Below are 15,378 nucleotides of genomic sequence, written 5' to 3'. Positions count from 1 at the left end.
CAGGATTCATTGTTCTCCAGTAAATCATGACATACTTTTTCTAAAAAAAAGAGGAAACAAAACTCAGCTTGTGCCAGTGTAATTCTAGTACTGAACAGAAGGACTAGAGTAGAAACATCGCTTAATTTTTTAGGTAGTCTATGTGCTAATAAGAAACAGCCCTGTTTTATAGGAAGTATTTCCCCATAATAGTAACCCACAATTACGGGTACTTCAAGCACTCAAGACAACGTTTTTTTTGTTTGCTATTTAAATGGATTCATTCCTGATTTATACTAATGATGGAGCTTTCTAACAATTAGTCAACTCCAGGATGATGAGTTTGGATTGTCCATTGAAAGTTCTTGATTTCTTTCACCTTTCCACTTAAGTCAATCCCATTGCAGAGGGAGGTGCAGTTTAACTATTTTCAATCCTGCAGGAGGAGGAGACAAAGGTGGTTGATGAAGATAGAACAGTGGATGTTGTCTACATGGATTTTAGTAAGGCATTTGACAAGGTCCCTCATGGTAGGCTCATCCAGAAGATTAAGATGCATGGGATCCACAGTGATTTGGCCGTTGGGATTCAGAATTGGTTTGCCCGTAGAAGACAGAGGGTAGTGGTCGATGGGTCTTATTCTGGCCGAAGGTCCGTGACTAGTGGTGTTCTACAAGGATCCGTAATGGGACCTCTGCTGTTTTGGACGAATGAAAACATGGATGGGTGGGTTTGTAAAGTTTGCAGATGACACAAAGATTGGTGGTGTTATGGGTGGTGTAGAAGATAGCCAAAGGATGCAGCAGGATGTAGATCAGCTGCAGACAAGGGCAGAAAAATGGCAGATGGAGTTTAATCCAGGCAAGTGTGAGGTATTGCACTTTGGAAGATCAAATGTAAAGGGACAGTACACAGTTAGTGGTAGGACCCTTAACAGCGATGATGTACAGAGGGATCTTGGGGTCCGAGTCCATAGCTCCATGAAAGTGGCCACACAAGTTGATAGGGTAGGAAAGAAGGTGTATGGCATGTTTACCTTTATTAGTCAAGGCTTTGAGCTCAAAAGTCAAAGTTATGTTGCACCTTTATAAAGCTCTGGTTAGGCCGCATCTGGAACATTACATTCAATTTTAGTTGCCCCATTATAGGAAGGATGAGGCGGCTTTGGAGAGGGTGCAGAAGAGATTTACCAGGATGCTGCCTGGATTATAGAGCATGTGCTAGAAGGAAAGGTTTCACAAACTAGGGTTGCTTTCTCTGGAGTGGTGGAGGCTGAAGGGAGACGTGATAGAAGTTTATAAAATTATGAGAGGCGTAGATAGAGAAGACAGTCGATATCTTTTTCCAAGGGTCAAAATGTCTAATGCTAGAGGGCATGCATTTAAGATGAGAGGGGGAAAGTTCAAAGGAGATGTGCAGGGCAAGTTTATTTCACACAGAGTGGTGGATGCCTGGAATGTGCTGCAAGGGGTGATGGTGGATGCAAATACGATGGAGGCACTTAAGAGGCACTTAGATAGACATATGAATATGCAGAGAGTTGAGGGATATGGAGCACGTGCAGGGAGAAGGGATTAGGCGTCATTAGCTTAATTAGTTCACACAACATCATGGGCCAAACAGCTTGTTCCTGTGCTGTATAGTTCTATGTTTTGTTCTAATACTTGTTAATTATACGCTTAATGAATTATAACAGGAACACTAATTCAGCCCAAGTCACCCACCTACATAAGTTTGCTGCATAGACAAGTTTGTAAATTCCTTCATTTAGAAGATGGAAGGATGATCTAATTGGTGCCTAAAATGATTGAATGATACAATATGTGAAAACTATTCCCTCCTGTGGGTGACTCCAAAATGGGAGTGTAACTTTAAAATCAAAGTTAAACTGTTCAGGGAGTTATCAGGAAACACTACTTCATCCAAAGAGCAATTTAAATCTGAAGTTCCTTCCCACAAAAAAACTGCTGAGGCTAGGACAAATGACTCAGGTAGTCATTTCTGACTGATAGTTCTAAATTGTATACTCATTGGCTGGAACTGCTTGTGCTATATGAGAAACATAGCTCAGAGATGCTCAATTCCAGCAAACTAACATTCAACTAACATCAGTCCTAGTGCAAGGTCATAACCCAAAATATCAACCATCCCTCTGCCTCAACAGATGCTGCCTGACCCACTGAGTTCCTCCAGCAGTTTGATTTGTGCTCCAACTAACGTAGTGTAGTGGTTAGCGTAACGCTATTACAGCACCAGCAACCCAGGTTCAATTCCGGCCACTGTCTGTAAGGAGTTTGTACGTTCTCCCCGTGTCTGTGTGGGTTTCCTTTGGGTGCTCTGGTTTCCTCCCACCTTCCAAAGACGTACGGGTTAGGAAGTTGTGGGCACGCTATGTTGGCACTGGAAGTGTGGTGACACTTGCGGGCTGCCCCCCAGAACATTCTACACAAAGATGCATTTCACTGTGTGTTTCGATGTACATGTAACTAATAAAGAAATCTTATCTTACCTTTTAAGCCCCCAGAGCTTTGTACCCTGAGAATAGATATTAGGAGCCTGGAAGGAAAGATCAGCACATCCATTCATTAAATTAATGGAGTGAAAGTCATGCAGAAACATTGACCAAAAAGAGCCAATTCATGCTAGAAGCTAGCTAAGAGGAGTTAAGAATTATGGGGAACAGGGGGGAAAGCAGAGCCAAGGCCAAGATAACATCAGCCATGATCTTATAGAAAGGTGGAGTAGGCACAAAATGCATATGGTCTTCTCCTGCTCCTATTCTCATGCTCTTATATATACATATAAAGCTATTTGATATAACCAACCTGAAACAGGCACATCAGAAATTTAATGCAAATATTAAACATATTACATATATGGAAAAAAGATATTAAACATAATTTCAAAAAAGCAGGATCTATGCCGCAATTGTAATACTGTTATTAAAATGGGGTAATGAAAGGTTAAAATTATTCACACTTTGGTGTAAGATCCTTATTTTTCCTGAAACACATTTACCACATACAGGAACCTGAAAGTAACAGCAAATGACGGAAATGACTTGTGATTTTCATAACAGCATGCGACAAGATATATGAGCACAATGCAGTCCAAATCTCATTGTTATGTCAACAGAAGTATTTTGTGTATCTGTCACATGACAAATATTTTCTATAACATAGTCAGCCTCAAGCAGTGAAAATTGAAAAAGAACAAAATTCACAGCAAAAGCTCAAGCAAATAGCATCCCATCATTTAAATGTGGGGCATTCATGAAGCACGAGTTCAAAGATTTTCATTTTGATTTATATTTGGGAATTGAAGCATTGCTGTCAGGGTCATTGTTTATTGCTCGTCCCTAATTGCCCCTCAGAAGGCAGTGGTGTTGCACCTGCTTGAATTGTTCTGGTGAAGGTACAGAGCCGTTGGGTGGGGAGTTAAAGGATTTAGATCCAGTGACAATGAAGGAAAGTGATATGTTTCCAAATCAGGATGGTGTGCCACTTAGAGGGGACCTCACATACTATCGTACTGTCTGAGTGGTAGAGGCTTGGGGATGCTGGGAAGGAATCTTTAACAATTTTCTGTGGTGCATTTTTTTTAATAGTAAATACTGCAGCAATAGTGAGCCAGTGGTGGAGGGAGTGAAAATATAAGGAGGTGAGTAGGGTCCCGAACAAGGGCACTGCTTGTCATGGATGGTATTTTGCAGCTGGTGCAGTTAAGCCCCTTGTCAAAGACAACCTTCATGTTGTGAGGAATTTAAGCAGTTACATTTTCTTCTTCATTACCAAATGTTACTTGCCATTTCATTAGCCCATGTTTGAAAGTTGTCTGTGTCTTGCTATAAGGGGGCACAATATTCTGAGGAGTTGGAATTATTGATGAACTTCCTCACTTGTAAGTTTATACTGGATGGAAGGTCATTGATGAAGATTTCCATTTCTCTTCAGCCTCTCTGTACTAAATAAAAAAAAGCTCCCCAACCAATCCAATCTTTTCTCAGAGTTAAAGTGTTCCAGCCCCACACATACCTTTGTAAATCTTCTGGATTAAGGTAGTTCAACTTGATATATTTTTGAATTAATATTCTGGTTCTGGGCATTATTGACAGGGCTAGCATTTGCCCATTCTTAATTGCCATTATAGTGGTAGTTGACCTCCTTCTTGAACTGTCCTGGTGAAGATACTCCCACGGTGCTGCTGGGGAGGGAGTTCTTTGCACTCAGGTGCTTGGTTGAAGCTGGGTTGAAGCTATGAGCAAGGATGGGCTAGTCCCCTAGCCTAATGAAATGATAGACAGTTGGGAGCTGAGCCTTGAGATACAAGACTCTGGTGAACACTATTTTGCCTCTACTATGGCCCAAAGTGCACTATGGATGGCAATTCAGAGCTTTAGGATATGTTAAGAATACACCCTATTTAGTACAATGGTAACACCACACAACAGAACCAAAGACAGGCTCAATGTGAAGATGGGATGGCATCTCCATATAGACTGTGCAGTCATAACTCTTATCATAACTCTTTCCTGGATGGATGCATCTACAACTGGTAGATGGGTGAATATAAGGTCAAGTAGGCTTTCTCTCCAAGTATACAATGTATAATCTATGGGGTAGACAGTCAGAATCTTTTCCCCAGGATAGAAAAGTCAAACACCAGAGGACATGTTTTTAAGGTTGGGGGGGGGGGAGGTTTAAAGGCAACGTGAGGTGAAAGTTTTCCACGTAGACAATGGTAGGAGCCTGGAATGGGCTACCAGGGGTAGTAGCAGGAGCAAGAAGTTTGGTGGAGTTTAAGAGGTTTTTAGATAGACACATGAATATGAAGGGAAAGGAAGCATATGGATGATACACATTGGGAGGAAATTATAGATAAATTGGCATCAAGATCAGCACATCATTGTGGGCCGAATGGCCTGTCCCGTGCTATTCTGTTCTATGTTCTATTTTCTGCTCTCTGTGCTTCCTGCAAATTGAGTTCAAAGTGGATAAGCATGATTTATCAGCCAAGAGACTGCAAAGTAAATGATAATCAGTGCATTTCCTTGACGTTATAAGACCTAATACCATGCCAGTTCATAAGGTCCTGAGCCAGCGTGGAGCCCCCACCTTCCTGGACCAGTCTGATGCTGAGTCTATATCAATACACTGCCATTTCTTGTGTGTCTGTCCTACATGGGACAGTTCCCTCAAACTTTATCACAATTCACCCCCCACCATCCCAAATGTTTGTGAAGAGGATGTTGCAGAATCAACTGAGCTGAACGTATCCTTGCCTTTTTCACATCCAATGCAATGATTGACATGGTTGATACGTCCGGTTTTACTTTTGTTGTATTTTGTTGCAACAACTTGGTTTTTAGCCATTTCAGTGGGCAGTTAAATGTCAACCATATTGCTGTCGGTCTGTAGAGAATATAACTGAATCAGATGGAATTACACAATATTTCAGTAATTTCATTACTGAAACAATTTTTATTCCAGATTCTGTTTATTTACCTATTGTCCTGGAAGCCATAATAAGATTTATATGTCCAAGAACACTATGGGAGGCTAGAGAAGAAATTGCAGGAGCCTTGGCTAAGATATCTGCACCATCGTTAGCAATGGGTGAGGTACCAGTAGACTGGAGGGTAGCGAATGTTGTGCCTTTATTTAAGAAGGGTGGCAAAGAAAAACCTTGGAACTATAGACGAGTAAGTCTAGCATCTGTGGTTACTGGAGAGGATTCTGAGGGATAAGACACCTAGAAAGACAGGGGTTGATTAGGGGTAGTCAGCATGGCTTTGTACATGTCTTACGAACTTGATCGAATATTTTGATGATGTGACCGAGAAAGTCAATGGGGGCAGGGCGGTAGACATGGTTTATATGGACTTCAGTAAGGCCTTTGATAAGGTTCCATATGATAGGCTGCTCCGGAAGGTTAGATCACACGGAATCCAGGGAGAGCTGGCTAATTGGATACACAATTGGCTTTATGGTAGAAAGCAGAGGGTGAAGGTGGAAGGTTGTTTCTTGGACTGGAGGCCCGTGACTGGTGGTGTGGCTCAGGGGTCAGTGCTGGGCCCATCGTTACTTGTCATCTAGATTAACAATTAAGATAAGAATGTACAAGGCATGGTTAGTAAGTTTGCAGATGACAGTATAATAGGTGATATAGTGGACAGGTTATCAAAAATTACAGGGGGATCTTGATCAGCTGAGTAAGTGGGCTGAGGAATGGCAAATGGAGTTTAGTTTGGATAAGTATGAGGTGTTGCATTCTGGAAAGTCAAATCCAGGTGGGACTTTCACAATGAACGGCCGGACCCCAGAGAGTGTTGTAGAACAGAGAGACCTTGGAGTACAAGTACATGGTTCACTGAAAGTGGAGTCACAGATAGACAGGGTGGTGAAGGCGGCTTTTGGCACACTGGCCTTCATAAGTCAGGGCAATGAGTATAGAAGTTGGGAGGTCATGGTGCAGTTGTACAGGATGCTAGTGAGACCACACTTGGATTATTGTGATCAGCTTTGGTCACCTGCTACAGGAAAGATGCTGTTAAACTGGAAGGAGTGCAGAAAGAATTTACGAGGACATTGCCAGGACTTGAGGGATTGAGTTATAAGGAGAGGTTGCACCGACGAGGACTTTATTCCTTGGAGTGTAGGAGACTGAGAGATAATCTTATCGAGGTGTATAAAATCATGAGGAGCATAGATAGGGTGAATGCACTCAGTCTTTTTCCCAGGGTTGGGGAATCAAGAACTAGAGGGCATAGGTTTAAGGTGAGAGGGGAAAGATTTAATAGGAACTTGAGAGGCAACTTTTTTTTACACAAAGGGTGGTATCTATGTGGAATGAGCTGCCAGAGGAAGTGGTCGAGGCAGGTGCAATAACAATTTTTAAAAGCTAGTTGGACAGGTACATGGATTGGAAAATTTAAGAAGGTTATAGGCCAACCCGGGGCAAATGGGACTAGCTTGGTCGGCATGGATCAGTTGGGCCAAAGGGCCCGTTTCCATGCTATATAATTCTATGACTCTATTTGAACTCGTGCTTCTGGATCACTAGTCCAGACCATGGATTACTATTCCAAAATATAATCATAATATTAACATATCCCCAAAACTCCTACTTCACTGAAGATTAACCAAAAAGAGAAGCTAAGCAAACTATTTCGGTAAAGTTGACCATTATCCCGACCAAAGATATCAGGTTTACGAAGGAGAGGGAATTAAGCATGCAAAGAGGCTTAGTAAGTCAATTCCAAATCATGTAGCTTTGGGGGGCTTACAGAATGCTCACCAAATTTTTGATAAAAGAGGATGCAAAATTTGAGGCTAAATGTTATGATAAAATATTTCTTAAATTGCTTATGGTGGATTGTAATAACCGTCATTAAACTTCTGACCTACTTGTCCAAAAAATTACACAATCTTAGAATGTGAGGAGTATCCTCTTTTATTGAGGTGTACTTTCTAAATGCTTTGCTTAACTCCCTAATAATTTACACAGGATTTGGTCACTTAATATAAATACGTGCATACAATGATAAAACAGAAAATGCTGCAATCACTTTGCTAATTCAATGAACATCTGGGACAGGAACAGACAAGTTAACTCTCATCTAACCATTCTACAAAACTTACACATTGTTGAAAGATCCAAGGAGTTTTTGTCATAAGAGTTCTGTGGCATAATATTCCTGGATCATCAAGAACCATTTCAATTCATTAAAACTGGGAACTAGGTACGTGAGAAGTGAAGAGCAGATTCGGGAACATCTGAAAAAAGAAAACACATTAACTTGGTGAGTGTTGATCTTTTGCCAGGATTGAAGTGTGTGAAGAAAGGTTTACAGTGGTGTATCCCCTTGTGAGATGTGGACTGACCCATTCTGAATTTCCAGTATTTTCCTGTTTTATTTCAATATTTCCAGCATTAGCGGTATTTCTTTGATGAAAAGAAATGCAGACATATACCCACTGATCACAATGAATTTCATATTCTGTACTATTCGTTTACACCACATTTTACAGACACAATCAGTATGGGAAGACTATATTCTCCAAACTAACTAACAGAATCAATGTATTAAAACAAAAAATGATGGAAACAGTTAACATTTCAGGTCCAGGATCCTTCATCAGACAGGATCAATGGTTTAGTATTATGGATTATTTCCAAAGACCCTATACACAAAAATATGCTGTGGAAACTGATGCAGCAATAACATGTTCAAACAACATTATCAAAATAATGTACAATGTGTAAACCTTAAAATATTCATACGAAAATCAGAATTTAACCCCAATTTCTATTGTCTTTTTGATTCAAAATAGTTTGGTATTACTCATAAATGATTTGAGTCAGAAAGAATGATCAATAATCATCAATAAGAAGAATAACCCTTTCAATCACATTTTTATCTTTTGAAACCATCATATCTACTCCATATTTTGATATTTCTTAACTCCCTTTCACCATTTATAGATTGGTTTGAGCACACACCTTGTTACAAGTGACAATTATTGGTATCAAATGTGATATAGTGTCGACCATGATTTCCAAATTCCATTCCTATGCCAGAAGTCTATATTGGTCTGGACAGGTAGAGGCTGGGTTCTTCTTAAAAGTGAGTAAGGGGAGATGGAATTTGGAGAGCAAGGCAAAAACAAGGCAGAACTGGAAGGCTGAGTGTTTTTACAATTGATGACTTATATCACTCTTCACAGAAATTAACATTTAATTCTATAACAAGAGTTCCAACTTATTAAAATGCATTTATTACAAAACACTATCTACAGAATAACTCAAGCTACAAGGAAGTTGCTGGAACTTCACACAACTACAAAAAGGAAGTTAAAAGGCAAGGTCATTTACAGAGATATCTACTTCCGTGCAATTAAGAGTTTTGTTGCTTTTTCCTCACGATATGTGTATTTTCTCCGGAGTGAATTACTACTCAATTGAATATACTTTCTAGGCATTTCTTTTTAGAAGATTTTTGAAAAATATGATCAATGACATGCACTACACAGCCTTGGAAAGTTTGCCATTGTATTACAGGCAATATTTTGTGAGACGTACATTGGCATACTCTCATGTTTGTGTGATCTTTGCCTGGAGATTTCCTTTAAGAATTTAATTCAATGAGTTCAGGAAGTTTCTTTTAATGCACTTCCAGTTATCATATTTTACTGTTTCAACTCTTTGCCAATAATCATCAGGAGGAGAAGGCAATTCAGTTCAATTTTTGGGAACTTGATAGATGAAGGCTGGTGCACAAGCACATTGAGATGCTGAAGGGATGTTCAAGCCAGCATGAAATCCTCATGAAAGCCAGCATAGGGGAGTCCAGTTCCAAGCTTGCTTCGTGTTTTGATGGGGAGATGAGAACCCACCCATTCCAGCATGGAAATGCGGGCTGACTCTAACCCTTTCATAGTGCAGATTCCGACATCCGACATTTCAGCTTTCATTGCAACACAGGCAACAGCCAACTAGCCAACAGATGTGTACTGCACTGGAACCTTACGCTGCTGCCATTGAGCTCAGGCTACTGCGCCCACGGTTCTGCAATCCAGTGTATGAAAGAACTTTAAGGGTTAGACTGTAATAGAAGTTCCACGTTTTTCAAAAAAATTTCTTACAGTAGACAAATGTGCAAGTTCCAACAGAGATTCAGAGTTTAAAAGGGTTAATTGGTGCTGTTTCACTTCAGTGATGTGTGTGAAACAGTTGCTTTGCCATGATGTCCTGCCTGGTGGTACATACAGACCTGGGTACTCTTGTTCCAGAAGTTCAGTTCTATTTATTATAACAGAAGTAGAAATACATCCAGATCCTTTTAGGCCCACGATTATCTCTGTGAACGCAACATACAGCACAATTTGGAGACCTAGATGTTGTTAAATTGGCTCCCTTTCAAGTAGTGCTGCTATGCCTTCACAAGCAGCTTGTCCAGTTCAGAAATGAATTTTGTGCTCTTACCCCCGAAATACCTTCACTCTTCATTTCTTGTCTGTCAACCAATTTTCATTTAGTGGCAGTATATTACTCACAATACCATGTGCTCTAATTCTGCACATTAACCTCTTATGTGGATCTTTATCAAAGGCCTTCTGAAAATCCAACTATGCCACATCCACTGGTTCTCCTTTATCTATGCTACATGTAAATAATTCTAGTAGGTTTGTCAAGCACAATTTTATTCTCATAAAATTATGTTGACTTTGTCTAATCCTATTGACATTTTCTAAGTTATCACATCCTTTATAACATACCCCAACATTTTCCCTACCACTGATGTTAGTTTAGCCAATATGTCATTCTTTGTTTTCTCTCTCTCTCCATTTTTAAATAGTGGGGTTACACTTGCCATCCTCCAATCTGCAGGAACTGTTCCATACTGTGTGGAATTTTGGACGACAATCAATGCATCCACATTTTCAATGGCTATCTTTTTTAATTTTCTGGAATGCAGATTATCAGGCTCTGGGAATTTATTGTCCTTCAGACCCATTAACTTCCCTCACACTACTTTTAACTGATAACAATTTCCTTCAATTCTGCTTCTCACTGGAATGTTGGTTTCCCAGCATTTCTGAGAAGTCATCTGTGTCCCCTTCCAAGAAGACAGAATCAAAGTATTTGCTTACTTGCTCTGCAGTTTCAGTGTTCCCCATTATAGTTGTTCAGAGTCGTCATTGTAAGGGACCTACATTTGTATCATTAATGTTTTTACATACTTGCAGAAGCTTTAATGTCCACTCTTATGTTCTTTGCAAGTTTCCTCTCGTGCTCTATTTTTGCTCTCTTAATCAATCTCTTGGTCCATCTTTGCAAAATTCTCAACTACTCCCAATCCTCAAATTCTGCCAACTTTACCTGACTCCTCTTTGGACTATCACTATCCTTAATTGCCTTTGTTAACCATGGTTAGGTCGCATTTCCTTTTGGGTTTTTATGCCAAAAATAAATGTATAACAGTTCCAGTTCTTGGCTTGTTCCTTAAATATTAGCCATTAGCTATACACCACTATGCTCTTTTGTTAGTGAATGTAGTCTATTGCACTGAGGTATCAGCTGAGACTATGGGGATAAAAGACTTACAATTGCACAGAATCCTCTACAATTATGTTTCAAATTATTTCCAATTAAATACTCTTTAAATTGTGGTGTGGTATGGTTGTACACAGCCAAACTGTGTACAACAGGGTCCCACAAACAGTGGCATGACAATAATTGCATTTTTGGTTTCATTAAGAGCTGAAGTTTCAGGGAGGGTTTCCTTGTTCTTTGAAATACTGCCATAGGAACTCTTCTTTTCCTGGTGAAAGCAGGAGGAGACGGGGCTGAACTTATCATCTGAAAAGCAACACCTTTGACAGTGCTGCACACACTCAGTATCGGCCAAGATTTTGTGTCCAAATCTCTGGAGTAGGGCTTGAATACATAACCGTCTGACTCAGTATCAGAGCACAATAAATTTAACCAAGTTACTACAATTAATCACTGAGCTGGGAAGCTGAAAAGGAAACAGACAGTAAGAGTTTTAAATGCTGCACTCCATTTCGTTACTTTGACCGGAGATGTAGTCTTTTGGACATTCAGTTAGGACATCAGTTTTCATTGGCCACTGATACAGATCCAAATTCACAAATAAGAAATACCCATTTTGATATATTAGAGGGTGGCAGCAAATAATTTCAGAAATAAAGTCTAGCATTAAACACACGGATGATAAAAGAAATACATATAAATGAGTGTGGGAATAATATTTTAAACATATTGAAAGATTTCCCCTTTGTTCTATACATGAGCAAAGGCACGTAACATAATGCAGAACATTTATATCAAATTTCGTCTCAACAAGCATGAACATAATTATATTTATATGGCAATGATGCTGTACTTTTACTGAGCCATGATTCTGTACCCAAGAACCACGATTCTGTAACTTAAATATCCAGCTCCAGGTCTGGAACATGGTACTTACAACTAATACTGGAGCAATCTCTTGCTAGAGATTTCACCTCAGTTAAGTGCAAGTCGGATTACTTACTATGAAATACAACGTCTGACATCGGATTGATTATCGCTCTGACCAGGATACCACGGACCAAAGTTACAGTAATTGTCCAAAACAATTATATAAGTGCAACCATAATGCACACTGTGTGCTACACACAAAATCATCTCATGTCATATTAAAAATATTGAAGGATCAACACATGATGGATAAGGGTGGGGCTGAAGACTTGTGGTTTGAAAATGTGATTCCAAGCTGCAATTACTAGCAGTGTTTGATAGATAGGCAGAGACAATAATAAAAGTTATGAGCTTCCTTATTTAAACAATGTCTTTAATGTAGTAAAATATCCTGACGTTTTAGCAGAATTCACTCTAAAACAAGGAAATCATCATCTAAAACTGTACTTAATGAGATTTTGATCGATCATGCTGGAGACACTAAGCAGGACAGGCAACATCTGTGAGAAGAGAAATAGAGTTAAAGTTTCAAGTCTATGACCCTTCATCAGAACTGGGAAAGGGAGAAAACAAATTAGGTTTAAGTTGTAGAAGAGATAGGAAGAGATGGATAGGACAAAGGGAATATCTTTGATAGGGTGAGGCCAGAGTTGTCTTCGGTTAAGTTGTAGAGGTTATGTGATCAATGAGTTAATGGAGGAAGTTGGAAAGAGAGAAAATTAACAAAAGCTGTGAAATGAGGATAGTTAGAGAGTGAAAATGCAAAGAAAACATGATTAAAGTTGCAAGATCACTGATGTAAGACATGCCCAACACGTCAGGTTGTACTAATGGAAAGAGAAAAACAGAGCTGATATCACAGATGGATGACTTACAGCAGAAATGTCCAGTTCTGATATAGATGGAGAAGGAAAGTTATCGGTAGGTGTAGAGTTTGATATTGAGTCTGAATAGCTGCAATGTCCCCAGGTGGAAGATGAAGTGCTGTTCCTCTATCTTAGATTGGGCCTCGTTATGACAGTGCAGCAGGCCACATGAGGTCAGAGTGGGAGTGGGTTAGGGAATTAAAGTGACGGGCAACAGATAGTTCTGAGTCATCCCTGAGGATTAAATGTAAGTGCTCTGCCCAGCAATCGCCCAACCTACATTTGGTTTCTGAAATCATTGAATTTAATGTTGGGTACCGAAGGCTTCACTGTGTCTACACAGAAAATGAGGTGCTATTCCTAAAGCTTGCATTGGGCTTTGTTTTTTTTCCACAGATTTCTGACATCTACAGTGTTTTGATTTTCAATTACTCTTAACAAATATAAGTCATTCAATGAATGGGAGTAGTGTAGTTTGTAGATTTCTTTGGGTCACTTGCAGGCTTAGACAATTAGGTGGAGGGAGAGTTATAAACACAGCAGCCTTCATTGACACCTTGACCTACTGAACAGCAGAGTCTGGTACAACAGTGTAGCAAGGTCACACCATACGGTACTCTCAGTTTTTAAAAATACTCTGTATGCACTACACCGCTTCCAATTAAAATAGAACACCATCTTAAATACCACATAAATCACCAGCTATTTATAAATATAAAGTAATATAATAGGTAAACATTTACCTACGTGTACACAGTTATAAAGTGCAAAAGTGCATTTGCCATCCCCGAAGGGTCCATCCTAGATGCCCTCAATTCTGGTGGGTCATCTACTCTCGTACAGTTGTGTGCTGTGTTGGTTAGACCCTTGTCTACTTTGTTTTGAATCTTCTGTGTTTACTAACCAATGTGCTGTCCTGTGATGGCTGCACCATTGATGGTCGCCATGCCCAAAGCCATGATTGTGCTAAATCCCCTCTTCTCAATCATCATCTTCTTGAGTGTCGTGTGCACATGCTTATTGATCAACGTGAACCTTTCAACTTATGTCTCCCATTTTCACCATGTACTCCCTAACTCCCAGTACTTCCACAATCTCTCCATGGCTCCAAGTGGTCAACCCTTCATCACCTGGTGATTGGAGTGCTCCCACATGAAATAGTCTCTCCTGATCCAGAGGCATGTGCTGCCCTACCAGCTTCTCTTCACTTCGCCCACATGTCCTTTCAAGTTAGGCTGCACCAAGTTCAGCTTTGTCCACAAAAGTCGACCCATCGGCATCACACCCAGGGAATACTCTGTGATGGAGTGATGGGTGTATATAAGAAATATATAAAAATATACAAAATATTCATTAAAAATATTTTAAAATTAAAAAAATTAATAAATACTGTTGTATATAAGAAACAATGTAAGCCAATGATTTGTGGACACTTGAACCCCTAGTCCAGCAACTATTGCTGTATTGTCTAATTCACTGTATGGACAAATTCTATGCTGGATAGAATAGAGATATTAAAGTATTGCTGGATTCCATATGAGCAGAGTCATGGAATCGTAGTCATAGAGTTGTATAGCACAGAATCAGGCCCTTCAGCCCACCATGTCCACTCCAAGCTTTTTGCCCATCTCCACTAATCCCATTTGCCTGCATTGGGTCAGTATCCTTCTATGCCTTGCCATTTCAAGTGCCTATCTAAATGTCTCTTAAACATAGTTATTGTATCTGACTCCATCACCTCCTCTGGCAGTGAGTTACAGATATCAATTAGATGCCCAACTTTCCATCTGATCTGTATCCAGCTGTAAACTTTCTTGCTATCCACAACGCCACCAATTTTTGTCATCCACAAACTTACTAATCATACCATCATACCTTCTACATTCACACTAATATATATCACAAACAACAAGAGTCCCTGCGGTACACCCCTGATCACAGACTTCCAATTAGAAAAGCATCCTTTCACCACCACCCTCTGCTTCCTATCACCAAGCCAATTTTGGATCCAATTAGCCAACTCGTCCTTGATCCCATTTGCCTTAACCTTCTGGACCAGCCTACTATGCGGGATCTTGTCACATGCCTTACAAAAGTCCATACAAACAATGTCTACCCCCCCTGCCTTCATCAATCTTCCTCAAAAATCTCAATCAAGTTAGCGAGACAGGATTTCCCCCTCACAAAGCCATGCTGACTATCCCTGATCAGTTGCTGCCTTTCCAACTATACATAAAACCTATCCCTTAGAACTTTCTCCAGTAAATTCCCTGCTTACTGGCCTGTAGTTACTTGGCTTATTCCTGCTGCCCTTCCTAAATAAAGGAACAACATCAGCTGTCCTCCAGTCTTCTGGCATCTCACTTGTGGCTGACAAAGATGCAAAATTCTCTGTCAGGGCCCCAGCTATCTCCTCCCTTGCTTCCCGTGACATCCTGGGATAGATTTCATCCAGCCCTGGATTTATCATCAATTATGCTTTCCATGACATCTAACACCAACTGTAACCCCCAGAACACTACGCAAAAAAGATGCATTTCACTGTGTG

General features: G+C 40.0%; 1 protein-coding gene across 1 annotated transcript in view; it reads right to left on the bottom strand.

Annotated features, from left to right (window-relative positions):
- The window catches only part of LOC127585089 (interleukin-6 receptor subunit beta-like), a 73,879-nt gene that overhangs the window by 49,194 nt on the left and 9,307 nt on the right, over positions 1-15,378 (bottom strand). The window contains exon 2 of the mRNA XM_052042278.1: positions 7,620-7,754. Coding sequence (XP_051898238.1) covers positions 7,620-7,668 — 49 coding nt within the window. The 5' untranslated portion in view covers positions 7,669-7,754. The remainder of the gene's footprint in view (positions 1-7,619; positions 7,755-15,378) is intronic.

The sequence above is a fragment of the Pristis pectinata genome, chromosome 2 (assembly GCF_009764475.1).
Source record: "Pristis pectinata isolate sPriPec2 chromosome 2, sPriPec2.1.pri, whole genome shotgun sequence".
NCBI lineage: Eukaryota > Metazoa > Chordata > Chondrichthyes > Rhinopristiformes > Pristidae > Pristis > Pristis pectinata.
Note: the sequence above shows the minus strand (reverse complement) of the source record. Positions and strands in the feature narration are given on the sequence as shown.